Source organism: Eptatretus burgeri, chromosome 11, assembly GCF_056783735.1.
Source record: "Eptatretus burgeri isolate ZD-2024b chromosome 11, Ebu_testis_v1, whole genome shotgun sequence".
In the NCBI taxonomy this organism is placed as follows: domain Eukaryota; kingdom Metazoa; phylum Chordata; class Myxini; order Myxiniformes; family Myxinidae; genus Eptatretus; species Eptatretus burgeri.
This window is the reverse complement of record NC_140971.1, coordinates 96,263,017-96,285,712: the sequence shown is the minus strand read 5'-3', so window position 1 is coordinate 96,285,712 and position 22,696 is coordinate 96,263,017. Positions and strand designations below refer to the sequence as shown.

The window sequence follows — 22,696 nt, the reverse complement described above, 5'->3', positions numbered from 1 at the left end:
TGGCTCGCAAAGCTTCTAAAATAAGCCGAAAATACTTCGAAACGTACCTTCGAGAAAGTGCCGTCTCTGCACAACAAAAGTTATCGAGTTTTTTTTCAGCTCGCCGAACGAGCAGCTGCCCGTCGTGCAAGCTCCCAACTACGTAGGCCGGCGCAAGGCCCGAGCGAAAGGGCATGTACGTCACAAACTCCTGCAGGATCGCCACCAGTGAATGGATTTCCAACCATGCGGGAGTGCGTCCTGTGAACATGGCATGCTTGGTGATTTATTTGACAGACGTCTGCAATTTGAAAGACGATGCTGTGCAATGTGCATCATTATGAAGTTGCTGGAACCAACTCTTCGACAAAGGACATCTCCGCGACGTGAAAATGCACAAATTTTGTGCCGCCTATACTAACGCAGGAGCCAGATGTATCAGGTCGACTTCCCCGAGGAAGACACCGTATCTGGTTTTGGTGCTTCTTAACACCGATGAGGACATATCTGAGGCTTTTGAATGTAAAGTTTAAAATAATGATATTTACTACTAATGTTGAGAGGTTGTGGGGGGTCTTATGGGAGCTGTGAGGGCGGTGTATTTTGTTTACATATTGTTTGTTTGTTCGGTTCGGTTCTGTGGCCACAAGATAAGTTATACTAGATTTTTGTCTCTATTTTCAAAAGGGGAAATGTTGGTGTTTGTGCTCATTTGTGTGTTATATATTCACTGCCGCCACTCTGTTGTATGAACAGGAAATTATAGGAACTCGACACCTCTCAGTCTAATCCACAGATATTCCCGTGAGTCCGATTTTCATTCATGCCTGGTGTTGGCTTAATGGTTAGGGTGGTGGGCTTGGGATCCAAGGATCCTGAGTTCAAATCCTGCTCAGCCGTTGAATTAATACCAGGTGGGGTCGAATCTGCCTGTCATCCTTCCAAGGTCGGCAAAATGAGTGCCAGCTTACTGGTGTCCTGTGTCGGCGTGGCGACCCGTCCAGGATCGTGCCCAATAGCCAAGGAGACTGCTTTGGCAGCACCAACGCTTTGCACAGAGTATGGTCCCCATGGATGGATGGATTTTCATTCAGAAACAGAACAATTATGGTTAACCACCTTGAAATTGCCACTCTTTTGTCCAAATGCTAAAAATTATTTTGAAAGACTATTTCACATCCAGATCTCGCGCGAGCAATGGCAGGTTAAAAGTGCCCGTCGAGCAGAACTGAGTCACTAAAACGCACACACAGCGCACGTGTGAAATGCCTCGTCAGCATTTATACATCATTTCAAAGTTGCGTAGTCTGGACAGTTATAACCCATTAATTTCCATTTCTAAATGCCCCCACTAAATTAACCTTAATCGAATTGATAATAATGTTTTTTTAATCACTGAAATGCAAGGGAAAGCACATATTTTATAAGTTTATTTCTCCACTTTTCATTTATTAAAAAAATAATTGCTGTCTTCAAAGTGAAATTTGATAATTAACCAATGAAAAAGACGATGAAATACACGGGCATATTATACGTAGCCCTCAGTAAGATGCTCCACATTGGATTTCGGCAAATGGGATTTCTCTTTTTGGTGCATATTTTCCTAACTAATCGTCAATAACAATCAAGGTCTTTCACAGCCTTTCATATTGGTGTTCTGGCAAAGAACAGTACCGTAGAAACATCCTCCTCCAATACGTTAACATTACACAAATAAATAAAATTAAAAACAAAAAAGATAAAATTAATTAACCATCCTACAAGCTGAGATCCCACATTTCATCTCAAACATATGTTTTATGTGCTATGTATCATCTTTTGCTGGGTGAAAATCTTCTTTTCCAAAAACACACCTACTAGGCCGAAGAATGGCAGTGCAGATTCGGATTCACTCGAAGCATTGTCCAGAACTTAAATAGCGTGTCATCTGAGGCTCGCAGATTGAATATGCCTCAGCGGCGAAGGTCTAATGTATGTTTCCGTGGATTTCCAAAACGGGCCTGTACTGCTTTCTGTTATTTTTTACAACTTTACCATTCCCCAAGGTCACCCAGATAATAATAGATTGATGGCATATGCACAGGAGGCAGATGAATGGAAGATGTTTTCTTACCTTTTAAAGGGTTTATTTATGATTAATATGGGGGGGGGGGGGAGGATGGGACGAACAAATCAGAACAAACCATGTGAATCAAAAGACCCAACCAGGTCAATGGGGACATGCCAACTTATCTACAAGGTGAGAAGAAGACCTAACCCATTGTACAACAATGGAATAATGCAGGTGAGGATGCGTAGAGTGGAGGGCATTGGTGTAGCTGGGGGGACAGTATCCATGTTTCAGAGAGCCGGCATCATTGAGCAACGATGGAACAGAGCCAGCGATGAAGTGAGCCAAACGATGAGGCAAGGCAAATAACAGAGAGCGATCTTCTGTTCTAAAAGGTTCCACTCACTTGGGATGTGCATCCAGAACCAGCCCTGTGACACTCTCTGCCCTTTCCACCCAACTTCTTCCTCACTTGAGTCTTCCTGCTTGGTAGAAGCTCCCCCCCCTTCCCCCCCACCCCCTTCCCCCAAATCCACATAACAATATTTTTTCTGTCCATAAAACCAGAAACTATTGAACATTGTGACAAAAGACCTAACGACAACACGATTGAAAACTCATCACCAACCAAACAGAAAATATTGAAAGCTGCCTGAGGCATCCGGCAGCATCTTGTCACCGTTTATGAGGATGGCTGACCAGTTCATTTTGGCTACCATTTTGGAACGTGAACTGACGCCTGTACCGATCTCTCTTGCTGAAATGAATCGGTCCCTCCACACCAGGAACAAATCCGTACTCGCATACCTCTTGATTGAAGGCATGCACTGCCCCGAATCTATCCAACGGCATGTATGTCTCATAGATTGTCAAGTGTTAATTGTCAGCATAGAGATGCCTGCTAATGCATTGACTTTTTGTGATCTAGCAGATGTATTCATCAAAACTGTACTTCATATGGGTCAGGCTTCAACAGAATAGATGTTGTCTTTGATCAATACATCCGTTTTTCAGTCAATTCAGGCACAAGGTCAAGGAGAAGTCAGAGTATTCCACCTGTCAGATGTGTTGTAGAAGGCCACCATCATCCCTTGCCGAAGCCACGGTCAAGTTTTCTCGCTCTGCCAGAAAATAAAGCTGACTTGTCTCGGTTTATGTCTGAGCAAATCCTTTCCAATGGTCCACCACAAATTGTGCTGATAGCGGCCTCACGGCTCAGTCAGATGTTCAGTCATCAAATGAAAACGCTGTTGTTAGTTCTTTGAGAGCTGCTCACGAGGAAGCAGAGATAAGAATGGTTCTGCATGCTATACATAGTGTCTGCGATACTGTTGTCATTTTTGCAAGATATACAGATGTTGTTCTCCTACGAGTGCTTCATTTTTCTCATTTTAAGGATAAGATGTTACTGATGACTGGTAAGTTGTTGTACAATGTTACTGATGTCAAAGAAGAGAAAATAAATTCCCATTGCTGAAGTGTTTAACAGCTCTACCATCGAACTCAGCACCTGCACTTTTGTCTTTCCATGCACTAATTGGGTGTGATATCGCATCTGTGTTTTACAATTCACCCCAAGTGTACAGCATGGAAGGTTTTCAAAGAAAACAAAAAACCCCCCCATCCACTTTCTCAACAATCCTCTGGAAGAAGTCTTTTCTTTCAAGCTTCTGGGTCTCACTATCTGCCATGACCTTTCCTGGGAAAGTCACATTTCCAACCTTGCCTCAAAAGCCAGTCGCCGACTGGGAATCCTCCGTCGTGCAAAGTCCTTCCTCGGCCCTCTTGAGCTCCTGACCACTTACAAAGCTTTTGTCCGTAGCCTGATGGAGTACTGCTCTCCCCTCTGGGCTGGTGCTCCTGCCTCCCACCTTTCTCGACTTCACGCTGTCGAAACCAGGGCTTTTAAGATCATTGGCATCTCCCGCAATGAAGCTGAGTCTTTGGGCCTCTCACTCAATCACCGCAGGTTGGTCGGTGGTCTTTCTGTCTTCTACCGACTCCTCTCCAGCCTTGCCCCCCCTGCTCTCTCTGTGATTTGTCCCAACCACATTTCCACAGGGCGCTCAAGGTCTGCAAACAACCCCCTTCTGGTAAAACTACCAAAATCACGAATCACTGCTCATCTTCACTCTTTCATTCCTCTTTTTTCCCGCCTTTGGAATAAACTTCCTCACTCTATTCTTTCCCATTCTTCCCTCCAGGCTTTCAAAACAGCTGTTCACCACCACCTCTTATCTTCCCCCATCCAAATCCTCGATCTTTTCTACCCCCGATAATCCACCCAAGCCCACTTCCTTCAATTCTCCTGCTTTCCTTCCTGAAAGTCCCTTTAATGTCCATCTTCCCCTCGCCATGTTCCCCGTCCCATCCCCATCCCTCTCCCTTCCACAGTTCACCTGTGTCTGTTCCCCAATGTTTTGTCCCTTCCACTCCCGCCCCTCTTGTCTCATGCCTCCTTGCTGCGAGTTGTGTGTTAGCCCTCATACGAGCCTCGACCAAGGTATACAAAAAAAAAAAAAAAAAAAAAAAAAAAAAAAAAAAAATGATGACCTACTCTCTATCGAGTGCAGCCTGTGGTTGCTGGTTGCATCATTGGTTGGGACGCGGTTATGCCGCTGATGCAGTGTCCCCCTTACCAGTGCACTGGTACTCATTTTGCCGACCTCGGAAGGATGACAGGCTGAGTCAACCTCCTGGTGTATTAATTCAGCGGCCCAACGGGGCTTGAACTCAGGACCCTAGGATCCCAAGCCGCCACCCTAATCACTAAGCCAACACCAGGCTTATGACCTACTGAAGACATTAGATTAGGGTAAGGTGAACTTTCAAGGGAGAAAGCTGAGCTGGCAGAGAGGTATATTTGTCGCACAATCAATGTGTTGCAGACTTCATTGATACAGCGCAGAATGTTCTTTCCCAAAATTGGCAAGCAAGAAGCTTTGCCACCAACAAGCGATGCTCTTCAGCTCCACTTGAAAAGAATACACTTCTAAGTAACTGTGTGGAGGTGTGTTCACTTAGATCTAAACCAAAGCTTCCCCAACCTACACAAATGGGATGGGAAAAGTGTGAACCAGGACTGCAGCCAGTTCTCATGTCTCTGAGTCAGATCTCTTTGTCATGTTTAAAAATATCGTCATGTTCATGCAAAAAAATCCACCATCAGACCCTTCGTTGCACGTGTCGCGAATCTGGTTTGCGGTGGACAGCTGTGTGTAGATGTAATGATGAATGTGCGTTCATGAAGTTGGAGTAATGGCAAGTCAAATTTGTGAAGTCATGTGCACTGGTTATAACTCACCATTTACCATAACTCATATAACCAGAATAACTTCTGATTTAAATGGTGAGTTGTGGTAAGTTATATGACTGCGGACCTGAACCAAAATCTAATTGGCTTGTTCTTGTCACCGAACCAACTCATCCACAAAGTTTTGTCATAAATCCATTGTCAACTTTTTGAGATATCGTGCTAAATGTTGTTTTTATCGCTGTCTCTCAAGAGTGAAGAATCGCTTAAACAATTCTCTTATCTGGATCCAGATCTTCACTAAAATCTAATCGATTAGTCACCGTCAAACACCCATCCTGTCCATCAAATTTCGTCCGAATCCGTCCACAACCTTTTGAGATATTCTGCTCACACACAGGGGTGAAAACATGACGTCCGTCAACCTTTGGTAGCAGAGGTAAAAAGCTTTTTAGCGGATTCTGTGAAGATGGCCGTAATTGGCCAAATATACGTTTCAGGTGTGCAACCGGTGTGCCGTCGTCAGATAATAAAACATCTTGAACGAAACTCTCATGTATTTTAGCGTTAACCTATTAATCTGCTCTCATGTGATGTGGCTTGAATGTCGAGACCAAGAGGAATTTCTTGCGGCATCCTTTAGGTTTTTATAAATTGATGGTAGAAAATGGGATGCAGAGGTGTCTTGCATTAAGAAAGAAAATGTAATCAATTTGTATAAAGATCGGAATGTGCATTTTTACCTATTTGTTTCTTTATTCTTCCATGTGTTGCTGATGTGGGAGACATATGCCGTGTGTGCCGTTCCGAAGGCACGGCAGAGAAGCCTCTTTATCACCCTTGTGTGTGTACGGGTAGCATCAAGTACATCCATCAGGAATGGTGAGTGTTTCCGTCAGACATTTAGAAATGTTCATTTTCTGATTCTCACTTTACTATCGGTGCCCTATTGGTGTTTGCAGTGATGTGTGATGTGATGCAGCAGTGATGTATAAATTCCTGGCTCCATTATAAGTCTCATTATCATACCACTTTTATTTGTGGACTTACTGTGGGTTTTCTAATATGGAACTGCTTGTAGTGTTAGCATGATGTCATTGGTGTATTATTATTGTTATATTGTTATTGAGTAGCATTGTAATTATATATATATATATATATATATATATATATATATATATATATATATAGTACTACGAATATTCCCTCGCAGGGGAAGATCCAGGATTTCAGAAGGGGGTTCATTTGCATGGATTGTTCTTTTCGTTATGTTATTTGGGGAGGAAGTGTTGTTACCCTGAAACAGAAGGATCATCTTTCCCTGAACCTGAAAGCATCCTTGCACTGATTGGCTGCATAAAGCCTCGACGATAGAAACCGTTTATACCACATTTATGTTACTACTTTGACGGCCCCAGTTATTCCTACCTCATCGTTGGATCAGCCAGGGAATTTTTTTTTCTGCACAAGTCTTTCATGAACTTACTAGCCAGGTCTGACATTCAAGTGAAGCTGCAAGATGCAGAAATTTGTAATTTGTTCATGGTGCCAGCAATAAACTCTCCCACTCTTCACTAAGGTGACCATGGGATCTTTAATCTTCATCAACTCATACAAGCAAATGAGACTGGCAGCTTAACATTTGTCTGAGGTACGGTGCACTCATTAACACCCTGCCTGCGAAGCACCAGGGTGACTGTTTATGGCTGGGCTGCGATTGAAGCCCAGTTTGGATACCTGAGGCAAATGCATGTATGTGTTTCAGCGATCCTGTCAGCCCTCGTTTCTATCACGCTAACCAGTATTGTATTGTATATACAACACTGGTAAGATGCAGTATAGCATGAATGTGTTGAATGAATGTGCCATGCTTATTGGCAGAGGAAATGTCCCTCGACCCTGCAATTTGTGTCCCCCCCCCCCAACCCAACCCTATCGTGCCACTGTTATTTTTGTTTTGTTACATCCTGATCCATTCTGTGTTCTTGTTCCTTCATGAGCTTCAACTCCATGGACAAAACAAAAAACAATTCTTCTTCATATTACATGGATGAAGTCCGATTGTGTGCTGCAAGATGATAATGTTCTGAAACTGTGTGTGTGTGTGTGTGTGTGTGTGTGTGTGTGTGTGTGTGTGTGTGTGTGTGTGTGTGTGTGTGTGTGTGTGTGTGTGTTATATCAGAGCCTTAGCAAGCTATGTGGATGGCCCCCTGCAAAACCTCGTATTGGGTTGTGGTGGGGGGGGGGCAGCTTCCATTGGAGGACCAATCAAATGATGACATCTTCAGGAGGAGAATAGATTTACTGCAAAAATTTGTTACACACAAAACTGATGTCCTGCAACAACTTCGGCCAGTTGGAGGAAGTTTTGTAAATTTGAGTAAACAATTTGCGTTAAATTTGAGGTTGGAGCTGTAAATTCACAGTAAAACCAAAAAAGCTTCTTTTTTTTTTTCAGTTTCAATGAAAACAAATTTCCAGCTAATGTGGGAGGGGGGGTGGCTTCTTTGTGGGGTTGGGGCTACGGCCCCAGGCTCTGCAGGTCCCGAGCGGAGGTGCGTGCGTGTGTGCATATATATATATTTTTTTAAAGAAGGTGGCGGCGCTTCCAACCAAAAGTAAAAACTAGATAGACTCCACTAATTTGAGCAAAAAATCAAGAGCAGACCTGGTCTCAGGAAACGTTCCACGAGCTTCACTGCCGGCTTCCTCAGGCGCAATAGACCCTGAGCCTCAGCACGTGTCCAGGTTTTTATTCCGATACGACTGCTCATTTCTGGTTATGTGCTGGTGCTCGTGAAATGGAGGAGTGTTTTTTTTCTTCTTTTCTTTTCTTTTTCTTTTGCAAAAGCAAAATAAACGGTAGATCACATAATTGATGGGGTGCTCTGCTCTTTTTATTTTATTTTTTACTTGCATGATCTGGTGTTGTACGTGTGTGGGTGAGAACGTGTTGCTTTTTTTTAATTTCTATTTTTGTACACCTTGTCGAGGCTCGTACGAGAGCTGACACACAAACACACAACATGGGGAGCCGGAGACAAGAGGGGTAGGAGAGGGAAGGAAAAAAACAGTGGGGAACAGAGACGTGAGGAGATCTGTGGAAGGGAGAGGGATCAGGTGGGGTACACAGAGAAAACAAGATGGACACTACAGGGACTTGCAGGGAATTTGAAGGAGGTGGGTTTGGGGTGGATTAACGGGGGTAGAAAAGATCGTGGTTTTGGACGGGGGGAAGATATGAGATGGTGGTGAACAGCTGTTTTGAATACCTGGAGGGAAGAGTTGGATTGAAGAGTGTGTGGGAGTTTGTTCCAAAGGCGGTAAAAAAGAGGCATGAAAGAGTGAAGGTGAGCAGTGATTCTTGATTTTGGTAGTTTTACCAGAAAGGGGTTGCTGACGGACCTTGAGCACCCTGCGGAAATATGGGTGTGGGGGGATCTCAGACAGAGCAGGGGGTGGCGAGACGAAAGAGAAGACAGTAGAAGACAGAAAGACCACCGACCTGCCTGTGGTGAGAGACCCAAAGACAGCCTCATCACAGGAGATACCAATGATCCTAAAGGCCTTGGTTTCCACAGCGTGAAGCCGAGAAAGGTGAGAGGCGGGAGCACCAGCCTAGAGATGAGAGCGGTACTCCATCAGGCTGTGGACGAAAGCTTTGTATGTTGTCTGGAGCTCATATGTGTCAAGGAAGGACTTTTCATGACTGATGCCCAGTCGGCGACTGGCTTTGGAGGCCAGCTTGGAAATGTGGCTTTCCCTGGAAAGATCATGGCAGTGAGACCCAGAAGCTTGAATAAAAGGATTTCTTCAAGAGCATTGTTGAGGAAGTACATTGGGGGGGGGGGGGGTTCCAGACAGTCCTTTTGGAGAGACATCGTGAGTGCGAGAGATTTGTCAGGGTTGAAAGACATGTTCTACGTGTTGGACCAGCTTGTGATTTTTTTCCAGATCTGCAAAGAGTGAAGAGGCTGGTGCTTGCCAATCTGAGGGATGACAGATGGGATGGCAGAGGGTGGAGTCATCAGCAAAGAGATAAAGAGGATTTTCCAGAGAGTTGGAGAGATTATTGATGAAAACCAGAAAAAGAACAGGGCCCAGAGCACTGCCTTGAGGAACTCCAGCCTGGACAGGAAGAGTGGATAAGAGAACTCCATTAAGGGCCACACGTTGGCTGCGACAGGAGAGGAAGTCTGCGAGCAATGAGTGGAAATGTCCTTGGACACCATCAGAAGAGAGTTTGGTGAGCAGGGCAGGGTGCCAGACCGTATCGAAGGCACTCGATATGTCTTGGGATATGGCTTTGAACAACACGCAGCGCACATACGTGCGCTTGTTGTTTTGTGTTTCTGGGGTACGAACACGGCTGGTTTTGTGTTCGGGTTGGGCATGATGAGGTGTTGTTTGTGTGAGTGTTGCGGTTCTCGTTGGATGTTGTTCACATGGATGTGATGTTTGAGATTGAGTGTTTGTTTCTCACCTTATCCAGCTGTTGGTACCATCCAGTTTTTGCCATTTGCATCAGAGGTGTGTATTGTGTTGGTATGTTCAGTCTCCCCAGTTAGACCACCCGCACAGCTCTTCACGTGCCATACTTCCAAAATCAATCTGTCGCTTGTTGGACTTCGTGTCTTGGACACGGTCCCATCAAAGTCAAATTTGTAGCCAGATTGCAAGTAATGATGTGCTATGGCTGACTGGGTCACCTTTCCAAGCCGAATTGCTCGATCATGTTCATCTTGCCTTTAAAAAAAAATTTTTTCTTCCAGTTTCACCAATGTAGAATTAGTTACAGTATTCATGACGAATGGTAAACTACTTCAGATTTATCACCAGTTGGTATTGGGTCCTTTAGTGTTGAAATTGCATTACGGATAGTGCAGAGAATGGAATGGAGATCGGGGGAGTGCTCGTTACACGCCACATGTTTCGATTTACCCACCGATCATATCGCCTGCCCTCTGGTTGAATGGTTTGCATTAGCGTGAACAATCATCTTGGTGGCAGACAGACAGTTGGTTTTGCGGATTATGCGGTTTTACTGTTTGACACATGATCCGCGGCCATGCTTACCATTACACTCAGGGGTTGCTTTTGATTATATTTATATATATTTATATATATATATATATATATATATATATATATATATATATCTATATATATATATAATATATATAGTTACGGTTGTGGGGGTAGATGGAAGGATTTAATAGGGAATTTAGCATTGTGTAGAGTTACTTGGTCCGTGGACGAGTAGAAGCATGTCGATGTAACTAAGGGAATCTGAGTTTCAGTGTTACTTGTCACCACACAAGAGGTGGTTCGGTGTTAATTAGCCTCAGGAGTAAAAATACTGTTACGAATCTCCGCCCGCCAGCGTGCGAACGACTGCTTTTCATCGAATCGCGGCCGTACGCCCACCGGACGAACAATTCAGTCGCGACTTTCCGGAACAACGCCAAAAACCAGTCACTGGTGTGCTCCAAGCGCACACCACAGCCAAGTCAATATTCTACCCGTGCGCGACGGTCAATCGCCGAATTGTCGATATATCTAATTATTCGTGCGGGCAGACTACCGAGAGACCGTACCTTAACGAAGGCCTGCTTGGACATGAACCGCTTAAGCGGTTCGTTCCGTTCTGGGATAACCGAGCGGTGTATTATCGCTCGGCCTCGTTGGACCCGATTCTATTATCGGTATTCAACAACCAACTATATTCCGATCGCAATATGGCATTTCAATGGGAAAAGGACGCAACGAACAGGGTACATTTCAACAAGCACATTTATTATTTACACGTATACAATCATGCAATGAATGGGTGAAACACACATGCAGTTGATTTGTGATGAATACGGGACAAGACACGAGCAAGGCAAAGAGCTACCACCATCTATTTATTATGTACACTTATCAACAGTTCTACTTATCGGGACACAGCGCCACAACTTTCACACAAAGAAAAGCAGGGAAAAAACCCCCTCAGACAAGGGGGTAGACGGGACCCCTTAGGGTCTTTATGTCCAAGGAGCTTGGTTGACCGAAGGAGCTCCAAGAAGCCGCCGCAGGTTACCTCCACCCTCGTGGTGACTTGCTTGGGCGACCCTCGATGGTCGGTTTCCAGCTTCCCACCGACTGACTCTCGACACGAGCCCAGACCTCCAGGCTCCAGCGCGGCTCCAAATGACTGCTCACAACTCCACCACGCACGTCCCCGAGACAGACCGACTGACCCTCAGCAGACCCAACTCGACAACCACCCGCTTCTCCTCGCTTCTCGACACCTCCACTCGGTTCTCTCTCTCTTCGCTGCGTTTAGCGCGCGCTTTTGTCCCCCCCCCCCTGGCTTCTTGCCCCGCCCTCCTTCCAGCTCCCACGGGAAACTTCCAGAAGGAGGGCGTTTTTTCGCCTGAATCAGGGCCTTTTTTTCCCTTCTGTTCGTTTCATCTTGCTTCTTCTAGTCGTGTCGCTTTATAACTCTTTCTGTTGAGTTCTCTTCCTGCTGCGGTGGCTGGCGCAGATGTTATTCGTTGGGGGGTGGGGCCATTGTCCGTTCTCCCCCGATGAATGCCAGGCTTCTCGCAACCATTGCCGAGGGAAACGCGGTTGTGTGGTTGTGAAGGTTGTGGTTAATGTGGTGTGGTTGTTTGTAGTGGTGGCGTGGCTGGCGTTTTGTGGTGGTCATGAGGGTGGTGTGGTTTGGCGGTTGTGGAGAAGGTGATTTGTGGTTGGCGGGGTGGAGAGGGTGGTGAGGCGATGTTGGCGGTTGTGGGTAAAGTGGTGAGGATGGCGTGGTTTGATGAGATGCGGGTGTGGTTGGGGTGGTTGAAAGGTTGGTTGGTCCAAAATAACGATAGCAAAAGAAAAATACTACCTCAAAGATCACAGCCCTGTCCACACTAATAAATTCCCTTTAGACAACGGTGGGGAAATCTATCTGAACACAAACTTATCGGCATAACTGTTCTAAGGACCTATATGGAGCTCTGCGAATTTCCACAGCCGTAACAATACGTTCCCCAGTATTTGATTGCCCTCTGATTTTTAACCTCTGCCATCGAAGATGGACGGAGGTTACTGTTTTCACCCCTGTCTGTTTGTTTGTTTGTTTGCTTGTTTGTGAACAGTATTACGGGAAAACTCCTGGACGGATTTCGACGAAACTTGGTGGGGGGATTAGGTATGGTCCAAGGATCATGCCTTAGATTTTGGACTTGGTCCAAAGTCCAATATTGCCGCTATAGCGGCCATTTTGAAAAAATATTTGAATTTTTGTTTTTGCATTTCTACATGTTTTAAGTGATTTCCAACAACATCAAAAAAAATTTGTTAGAGAAAAAAAAAAAATTTGCACCTTTTTTTCAAAAAAATTTCGATTTTATTTTTTTCGCATTTCTACATGCGTGTCGATCTAGTTTAGTTTATCCAATCGTGGTTCAGTAGAGTGATCTGTTTTGACCTTCAATGAATAGGATATCAGGTTCACTTAAGTGACCCAGCAGTATTTGCGGCGGAGGTTTTGCACTCTACCGAGTGCTCCCCCTCTAGTTAACCTCCGCCATCGAAGATGGATGGAGGTTACTGTTTTCACCCCTGTCTGTTTGTTTGTTTGTTTGTGAACAGTATTACGGAAAAACTCCTGGACGGATTTCGACGAAACTTGGTGGGGGATTAGGTATGGTCCAAAGATCATGCCATTAGATTTTGGACTTGGTCCAAAGTCCAATATGGCCGCTATGGCGGCCATTTTGAAAAAATATTTGAATTGTTTTTGCATTTCTACATGTTTTAAGTGATTTCCAACCCCCCCCAAAAAAAATTGTTACAGAAAAAAAAAAACAATTTTGCAATTTAAAAAAAAAAAAAAAATTCGATTTTATTTTTAAAATATTTGAATTTTTTTTTACATTTCTACATGTTTTAAGTGATTTCCAACCCCCCCCAAAAAAAATTGTTAGAGAAAAAAAACCCAGAAATTTTGCAACTTTTTATTCAAAAAAATTTCGATTTTTTTATTTTTTATTTTTATTTTTTATTTTTTGGCATTTCTACATGCGCGTCGATCTAGTTTAGTTCATTCAATCGTGGTTCAGTAGAGTCTGATCCGTTTTGACCTACAATGAATAGGATATCAGGTTCACTTAAGTGACCCAGCAGTATTGGCGGCGGAGGTTTTGCACTCTTCCGAGTACTCCCCCTCTAGTTTCCCTATTTTTATATTTCAAGCCAGGCCGCCATGCCCTTCGAGAATGTGTTAAAATCTCTCGATCAACGTGTCCGCCTCCTCTTAATAAGGAACTGCTCGGCCGTCCGGGGGCTGTCCGGGTTAACCGCCCGGCACCAAAAATTGGGTCGGGGGGTTAACCTGGGCCGGCCACCCCCGCGACAATATATATGTATATATATGTATGTATATATATATATATACATAACAGCCTGGTGTTGGTGCAGTGGTTAGGGCAGCGGCTTTGGGATCCAAAAGGTCCTGAGTTCAATCCCCGTTGGGCCACTGAATTAATACACCAGGGTGTTGACGCAGCCTGTCATCCTTCCGAGGTCGGCGAAATGAGTACCAGTATACTGGGCCGGTGTATACCCCGGTTAAAATAGGTGTACCATATCCCTGTGTGTCATAAGAGGCGACCAGGGTTGCGTCAGGAAGGGCATCCGGTGTAAAACATGTGCCAAATCACTATGCGGATCATATGGATGATCCGCTGTGGCGACCCCTAACGGGACCAGCCGAAAGAAGAAGAAGAAGAAGAAGAAGGAGATGTATATGTATATATGTATATATATATATATATATATATATATATATATATATATATATATATATATATATATATATATATATAGTTACGGTTGTGGAAATTCGCACAACACCATAAAGGTCCGAAGTTAAATTAGATCGATAAGTCTGTGTTCAGTTAGATTTCCCCACCGTTGTTTAATGGGAATTATTCGTGTCACAGGGCTGTGATCCTTTGAGGTAGGTTTTTCTTTTTCTATCGTTATTTTGAACCAACCACATCTCCAACCACCTAACCACCTTCGCCGCTACACCAGCTATCAATTCCCTTCTTCTCCACGGACACATTACAACCATCTGGAGCTTCTGGATTGCGTTGGTGGTTTCAGCTTCTTCGGGGTCGTTGGTGGTTTCGGCGTCATCAAGCTCTTCTGGTCTGGTGATTGCTGCTGCTTCGTGGTGGTTCGAACTCCGGGTGCCCTCCCTCTGGGCGCCAAGTCATGAGGGTTGTGTGCGGTGGTCCAGGGTCGAGGCGCGCACGAGAGGAGAGTGCCGGAGAGAGCTCGCCGACCGTCGCACCACGAGGGTGCAGGTAACCAGCGTCGGTCTCGTGGGGCCCATTCGGTCAGCCAGGCTCCACGTACATAAAGGTCTACGGACCCGGTCTGCCATCCGCGTCTTTTGGGGATGGCCCTTTTCTTTTGGGCTTTGGAATGAATGTTGTGGCGCTGAGTCTGAGAAGTAGAACTGCTTAAGTGCCTGTAAATTATTACTGCTTATATTCGGTCGTAGTGCTTTCCCTTGCTTATATATTGTATATACATACATACATACATACAAACAATGTTCTGTTTTTGGAAACTTACCTCAGGGGGAGAGCATACATGGAGACGTAGGAGACTCGAGGATGTTATTTCTTTCGTCTACGTGTGGAATGACCTTGGCCCCTTTGGGTAAGGGTTTTTCAGGGGGAATGCATTGATGTTGGTTCGTTTTCCCGGTGTGATGTCTTCCCTTCCCCCACCCCCTGCTCCTTTCAACCATCCCTCCTTCATACCATCAGTCTGTTCCCCCCTCTGCCATTCTCAATCCACCAATAATCCCCTTTACCAAACCTCATTTTGACAATGCCTCCTTCACCCCATCAGTCTTACCTTCAACCTTGCAGCCATCCCTTCGTCCTCGATCCATCTGCATCCCTCTCAGTTGCCAATCCATTCACACATTGTTTAATTGGGCACATTTGGTCTGTCTGTGGTTATTAATTGTTCGGGCCGATCGGATTACCTTCACTGCATGGGACTGGTGTCCATTCTCTCGCACATGTTTATAGCATGAAGTGCAATGCTTTTCCTGTGCATGGTGGGGTGTGGCACATCTCGCAGGCAGGATACTTTGGCGTACTGCACAATGAACGCTTGCACATGAGGAGGGAGCGGGGGCTCTCGTTATGGCCTTGTGTGCGTGAGGGAAGGGGAAGCGGCTATGTTGAGGTTGCCTCAGACTGCAGCGTTTCCCACAAGTTGCATCGTGGACCCGCCCACGTTGGATGTGGACCAATGAGAAGGAGGCTCACATGAGCCGAGATGAGGAGAAAGCCAGATCCAGAGATGGAGAAGAAATTGAGTGGACGGACAGACACAACAAAAAGCTTGTCCGGTGAGGAGCTGAGAGTGCCCAGAGTGTGTAAGGAGAAGGAGGGAGCCCATAGTGAGAAGGAGGGAATTTTAGAAATCCCTGAATGCAGTTTGGTTCGTGGGGAACTGATGGACGGGGGGTGGGGTTGGGCAGCAGAAATGGAGCGAGCTGCTTGCTGTCGCATATCTAGCATGCCAGAGATGACTTGCCAATTGGGTCTGGACACCTCAGAAACGCAGCTGCACGTCCCATCCCCCATCTTCCCCATCATCCCCCCCTCCCCTTCCCCACTCTGCTTGGACTGACGCAGCCCCATTGGGGCTGTGTGAGGTGAGGGAAAAAATAGTCCACCCTACTTTTCTTTTCTTCTCAAGTTCTTCTTTTCTTGTCTTCCTCCTCCTGTGATTGAATGATGGCCATGTCCTTTGTGTAAATAATTCTGTATAAGAATGTGTGTTTTGGTTAAATTTGCTCTTTTTGTGCCTTTTGCTTTATTGCCTGCAAATACTCGCTTTTAAATTATTGTGTGTGTGTGTGTGTGTGTGTGTGTGTGTGTGTGTGTGTGTGTGTGTGTGTGTGTGTGTGTGTGTGTGTGTGTGTGTGTGTGTGTGTGTGTGTGTGATTAAATAATTGGTTGGTATTTCCAATCTGTCTCAGTTGTCCTTTCCGTCATTTGTCCAACACAGTGTACATGTATGGTTAGATGGGAAGTTGTACCCCACTTGATTTGCTCTGTTTGCTGGTGCTGCACCTGTTCCACTCGGCAGAAGATCACCAAGTGTGGCACCGAGGGCATGGCCTCTAGTTTGGTTACCGTGCCATTTGAAAGCTATCACTGAAACATCAAACTGTAACCCTGCTGGGCTGTTAGTCTAAGTCAAGTGGCTATGGCTGTGTAAGAACTACAGCTCGTTGGGCCGCGGAGTTATCTGAGGTTGGCGGCCTCAGGACCAGATATTCAGGAGTAACTTGAGTGCTTCCCCTCGTGGCAAGCCCCGAGCCATGGGCCGTAATGATATTGTTACGTTTGAGGGGGGGGGGTATGCATTCAAAGGGTAATTAGGATGTTTAATTAGGTATGCCATGCTGTTCGAGTTTACCAGGATCTCGATGTAATAAGTAGCAATTCAGTGGTGATAAGTTGTCTAGTAAATGTTCATTTCTTCAAGGGGGAAATGATAATTGTCACGTAATTAGATAGGGACACGGGATAGGGTAAGTGTGTCTGCGTAAACCCCTTTTAGTAGTCCCTGGAGGCTGGTCGTGACATCACAGGACAGGGCTGCGGATGGCTCTGCCCCGTGATCACGATTGGCGGAAGGCGACGGCGGTGGGCCAATAAAACGGCTCGATTGGAAGTGACAAGGACAGGAGGATAAAAAGGTTCTTTTCGGGATCGAAAAGGAAGAGGAAGAAGATCGGGACAAAAAGATCGTGTTTTTTTGGTGTGGAGGCTGTTGCGCGGGAAGCGTACTTGTTGTTGTGCTGATTCGATCGTGTTCTTCATCGTGTCTTGGAGCCTTGCTGAGCCTCGTGCCTCACCTTGGTTGGCTCTGGGGTTCTGCTGACTCGGAGTACGGGGTTGAACGGCGGGCGGACCTGCCTCCCTCTCCTGCTCGCAATTTGGCGCCAGAACTGGTTCCCTGGCGGCTGTGAGCGGACTTGGGCCAGGACCAGGAGGTCGACAGCACCACGGTTTCTCCTGCCCCCCCTGACGAGAGCAAGGCCAGCTCGTCCGACGCTGATCCAGGGACAGTTGCGTCCACACCACGGTCCAGCCTGACCACCAGAAATAGCTACGTTGTGTGTGTGTGTGTGCGTGCGTGCGTGCGTGCGTGCGTGCGTGCGTGCGTGCGTGCGTGCGTGCGCGTGTGTGTGTGTGTGTGTGTGTGTGTGTGTGTGTGCGCGCGTGCGTGCGTGCGTACTTGGTGCCTTAGAGGGTTTGAGATCTGTATATTCATTGGAATTGTCTGTGTTTTCCCCCACGCCCGATCCCACACCATCCCGTCGAATCGCCCCGGATCCCTCTTCTTGCCGAGTCTTGTTATTTCTGGTTAATAATAAAAACAAATAAACATCATCAACTCAGTGAAAAGTGACTCGTGCCACCTTCCTCGTCCCGTTTGCGGTAGAGCGATTAGAACCGCCATGTTTGGGTTATAAATAAATAAACCGCCTCCATCGTTTCGGCTCATTCTACGTTGGTGGGACTGTTCAAGTCCCGTGGACGTCACAATATACATACACAGTATAAGAAGTTACACATGGTTGGTGTTGTCTGAACCTTTGAACCCCACCTGGGTCCATCACTGCCTAATTGTTTCTTCTTCTTGTCATACATTCTTGCCTCCAGCTTATTACAATGGTTGAAGCACAGTAAAAAGGAGTACTGTGAACTGTGCAAACATCGCTTTGCCTTCATGCCAAGTAAGTAACACAGCAAGTGCCTTTGGCTTGTTTTGGTGTATGCTTTGATATGCTCTTTGCTGTTTGACAATCCATTATGAATGAGCAAAAGGATGACCTGTGAGCAATGGTAAAACTCACTTTTGTAACACAGATAGGTAGACTCGTTGAAGAGTTGAGTGATAAAGAAATGGGTTATAGGCCATAGATAGTGACACTCGGAGGAGAAGGATGAGCAGATGGAAGGACTGATGTAGAAAATGCTACGAAAAAGAGAAAAGATGAGTGTAAACGTTCAAAAGTTGTCGCATTGTTTGACAAAAGGTGATTATCCATTCATCCATTGGGACCATACTCTGTGCAGAGCGTTGGTGCTGCTTCAGCAGTCTCCTTGGCTCGGCACAATCCTGGATGGGTCGCCACTCCGACATAGTATACTCACAAGCTGGCACTCATTTTGCTGACCTCGGAAGGATGACAGGCAAAGTCACCCCCACGTGGTATTAATTCAACAGCGAGTGGGATTTGAACTCAGGATCCTAAGATCCCAAGCCCACCACCCTGACCATCAAGCCAACACCAGGCAGAAAAGGTGATTATCTGACTCATTAAATGATTGAAGGAAAGAGCAGGACCATACAGAAATTTTTTTTTTTTTTGTATACCTTGGTCGAGGCTCGTATGAGAGCTAACACACAACTCACAGCAAGGAGGCATGAGACAAGAGGGGCGGGAGTGGAAGGGACAAAACAGTGGGGAACAGACACATTAGGTGAACTGTGGAAGGGAGAGGGATGGGATGGGGAACATGGCGAAGAGAAGATGGACATTTCAGGGACTTTCAGGAAGGAAAGCAGGAGAAATGAAGGAAGTGGGCTTGGGTGGATTATCGGGGGTAGAAAAGATCGAGGATCTGGATGGGGGAAGATAAGAGGTGGTGGTGAACAGCTGTTTTGAATGCCTGGAGGGAAGAATGGGAAAGAATAGAGTGAGGAAGTTTATTCCAAAGGCGGGAAAAAAGAGGAATGAAAGAGTGAAGATGAGCAGTGATTCGTGATTTTGGTAGTTTTACCAGAAGGGGGTTGTTGGCGGACCTTGAGCGCCCTGTGGAAATGTGGTGGGGACAAATCGCAGAGAGAGCAGGGGGGGCAAGGCTGGAGAGGACACGGTAGAAGACAGAAAGACTCAGCTTCATTGCGGGAGATGCCGATGATCTTAAATGCCCTGGTTTCGACAGCGTGAAGCCGAGAAAGGTGGGAGGCAGGAGCACCAGCCCAGAGGGGAGAGCAGTACTCCATCAGGCTACGGACAAAAGCTTTGTAAGTGGTCAGGAGCTCAAGAGGGCCGAGGAAGGACTTAGCACGACGGAGGATTCCCAGTCGGCGACTGGCTTTTGAGGCGAGGTTGGAAATGTGACTTTCCCAGGAAAGGTCATGGCAGATCGTGAGACCTAGAAGCTTGAAAGAAAAGACTTCTTCCAGAGGATTGTTGAGAAAGTGGATGGGGGGTTTTGTAAACGGTCCTTTCGAAGAGACATAGTGAGAGTGTGAGATTTGTCTGGATTGAAAGACATGTTCCACGTGTTGGACCAGTTTGTGATTTTATCCAGATCTGCAGTGAGTGAAGAAGCTGCTGCTTGCCGGTCTGAGGGATGACAGATGGTATGGCAGAGGGTGGAGTCGTCGGCAAAGAGAAATAGAGGATTTTCCAGAGAGTCCGAGAGATCATTGATGAAAACCAGAAAAAGAACAGGGCCCAGAACGCTACCTTGAGGAACTCCAGCCTGCACAGGAAGAGGGGATGAAAGAACTCCATTTAGGGCCACACGTTGACTGCGACAGGAGAGGAAGTCTGCGAGCCATGAGTGGAGATGGCCTTGAATACCATGGGAAGAGAGTTTGGTGAGTAGGGCAGGGTGCCAGACTGTGTCAAAAGCACGTGATATGTCCAGGGATACGGCTCGGATTTCCTGTCTGGCATTGAGGACCTCCATCCATTGATGGGAGAGCAGAAGCAGCATATCCAGGGTAGAGTGACCTGGTCTGAAACCAAATTGATGATTGGAAATCAAGCCATTGGAGAAGAGGAAGGATTTCATATCTGAAGCGATGATGGATTCCATAACCTTGCTGAAGATTGGGAGAAGGCTCATTGGTCTGTAGTTGCAGGGATCTGTTTTTGCACCTTTTTATGCAGGGCAGTGATCTTGGCAGATTTCCAAGCAGATGGCAGATGACCTTGGGCAAATGAGAGGGTGAATAGAACAGAGAGAGGGTGAGCAAGAGCAGAAGAGCAGGCTTTGAGGACACGTGGGCTGATGCCGTCTGGACCGGTTGCAGAATCTGACTCGAGGTTTGAAAGCAAGCTCTCCACCTTGTCAGGAGAAAAGGATACAGAGTCCAGGGACAGTTGGGTGCGACTGGGTAAAGTGGGTAGAGATAGTGATGGGTTTAGGACACAAGATTTAGCTGCAAACACCGAGTTTAGACATTCAGCTTTATCACGTGTGGAATCAGCAGTGTGGCCATTTGAGGTAAGCGAGGGGATGGAGGGGGAACATACCCCAGAAACAGATTTGATTAAACGCCACCAGGATTTTGAGGAGGGAGAGAGGTTTGAGAGTTCAGACTTGAGATGAGAAAGATGTTGTTTTCTGGCTCTCCTGAGGGTAGATACACACTTGTTCCGAGCTTTGTGGAAAGAACTGAGATTGCCCTCAGTTGGGTTTGCTTTCCATGAGGCAAAGGCAAGTTGTTTCAGGACAACTGCCTCGCCACAAGCTTCAGTAAACCAAGGGCGGGAGGAAGGGTAAGACAACTGAACACGAGAGGGGATAAATCTGTGCATGAGGGAGAGCAAGTTTCTTTGAAAGAATTCCCAGGATGAGTTGATGTTTGAGAAAGTAGTGATAGGAGACCAGTCTGTAAGTTTGATGGCTGCTCGGAGACCCTGCCAGTCGGCTTGAGTGAAATGCCAGACTCGACGGCGGTGAGGTGGTTCTCTGATAACAGCCAGAGAGATGTCCACTTTGACAAGGACGTGGTCAGAAGAACCAATTGGAGCGAAGGAAGAGCAGCAGATATTGTCAGGGAAATTTGTCAAAATCAGATCCAGAAGAGATGGAGTACCATTGGTTGAGATCCGGGTCGGGAAGTTGACCGATTGAGTCGCAGAAAGCTTTTGCTGAGGTGCCATGGCAGGTGAGAGAGGTACCCACACCTAGCCAACTGGCGTGATGACAATTGAAGTCACCACATAAGAGGAAGAGAGAGTTTGGATGAGAAGATAGAAGATGGTAGATGGTCCATGTTTTCGGATAGTGAGGTGTAGATGGAGTCATCACTGTTCGGTGGACGGTACAGTACACATATAAACATGAGGTGGGAGTGGAGGGAAGCCGAAGCCAGAGGTATTCCTGGGGGTGTGGGGGAGTGAGAGCAGTGCATGGCGAGTGAGGAATAGAGTCTTTGATGAAGAGAGCAACACCTCCACCAGGACGAGGCTCAGGTCTGTCATACCGTAAGAGGGAGTAGCCAGGGAGAGATACTTGGGAGTCAGACACGTCTTGGGAGAGGAAAGTTTCTGTTAGGCAGATAATGTCTGGTTTGTCAGTGGCAACCTGTATGGAAAGATCTGAAAGGTTTGAGCGAAGGCCCCGGATATTTGAGGTCCACACTTTTAATGAAGAGGAAGGGGAGGAGGCTTTGGGTGCAGGAGGTGGAGGGGGAGGGGAGGGTAGGACAAGGGACGAGGGGGCAGGTAAGGAGGGTTGCTGAAGGAGTGTGGGGTATTGCAGAACAGCGAGGGGAGGGGGCCGAATGAGGAGGAGAAAAGGCTCTGTGGTGCTGGGGGAGAGGGGGAGAAGAGACAAGGAAGAAGGCAGTTGAGAATTTGAGTAGGTGGAGTGAAGAGATGGAGGTGAGAGGGCAGTGGAGGGAGGCAGGTTGGTGGATGTGAGGGGGGGCAACTTTGAGAAGGAAGAGTGAGGGGGATGAAAGGTGGGAGAAAGGTGAGGGGGAAATTTTTGAGAGAGGTGAGAGGGAGGCTTGGAGGGAGAAGAGTGGGATGGTTGCTTTGAGAGTGAGAGTGAGGGGTGAGGGGGTGAGTTGGCACTGAAGTTGCAGAAAGAGAATGGTTGATGGAAAGCGAGCATCCATGGCAAACTGTGGTTTTTAAAAGTTTTAGGTCAGAGATGCGATTTAACACAATTCTTGATGGATGCAATGAAGGCGAATTCAGAGCATGGAGAGAAGAAGCGCTGTAATAGTTGGATTTTTTAGGCAAGGAATGAAGGAGAGGTCGAAATGAGAGCAGTCTGTTAAAATAGCAGAAGAGTAGTGCATTGTGAAACAGTAAAGAGTACCACATGTGTGAGAGAGGAAGATGAAGCATTATAAGATCGTTTTTGTAGTTAAAAATAATGTATGAGAGAGTTCAACAGATTAGGTCATGGAAGTGTAAAAAAAAAAAAAAAATCAAGGAAGAAGACGAGGAGGAAGTTAAGAGGAAGAAGAAGAAGCAGAATCGGGAGAAGGTGAGCGTGTTGTTGTTGTTGTAGGGTAATTTTTTTTTTTTTTCGAGATAAGAAAGATTAGTTGGGAGAATGGGG

The 22,696-nt window shown here is 46.2% G+C and overlaps 1 protein-coding gene across 5 annotated transcripts in view; it reads left to right on the top strand.

Moving 5' to 3' along the window:
- MARCHF6 (membrane associated ring-CH-type finger 6) overlaps positions 1-22,696 on the top strand; it is a 138,223-nt gene that overhangs the window by 2,885 nt on the left and 112,642 nt on the right. For 3 of the 5 annotated variants that reach the window (XM_085847511.1, XM_085847508.1, XM_085847509.1), the window contains exons 2-3: positions 6,059-6,164; positions 18,035-18,108. In XM_085847511.1, coding sequence (XP_085703637.1) covers positions 6,059-6,164; positions 18,035-18,108 — 180 coding nt within the window. The remainder of the gene's footprint in view (positions 1-6,058; positions 6,165-18,034; positions 18,109-22,696) is intronic. The other 2 variants (XM_085847510.1, XM_085847512.1) reach the window with 1 other exon arrangement.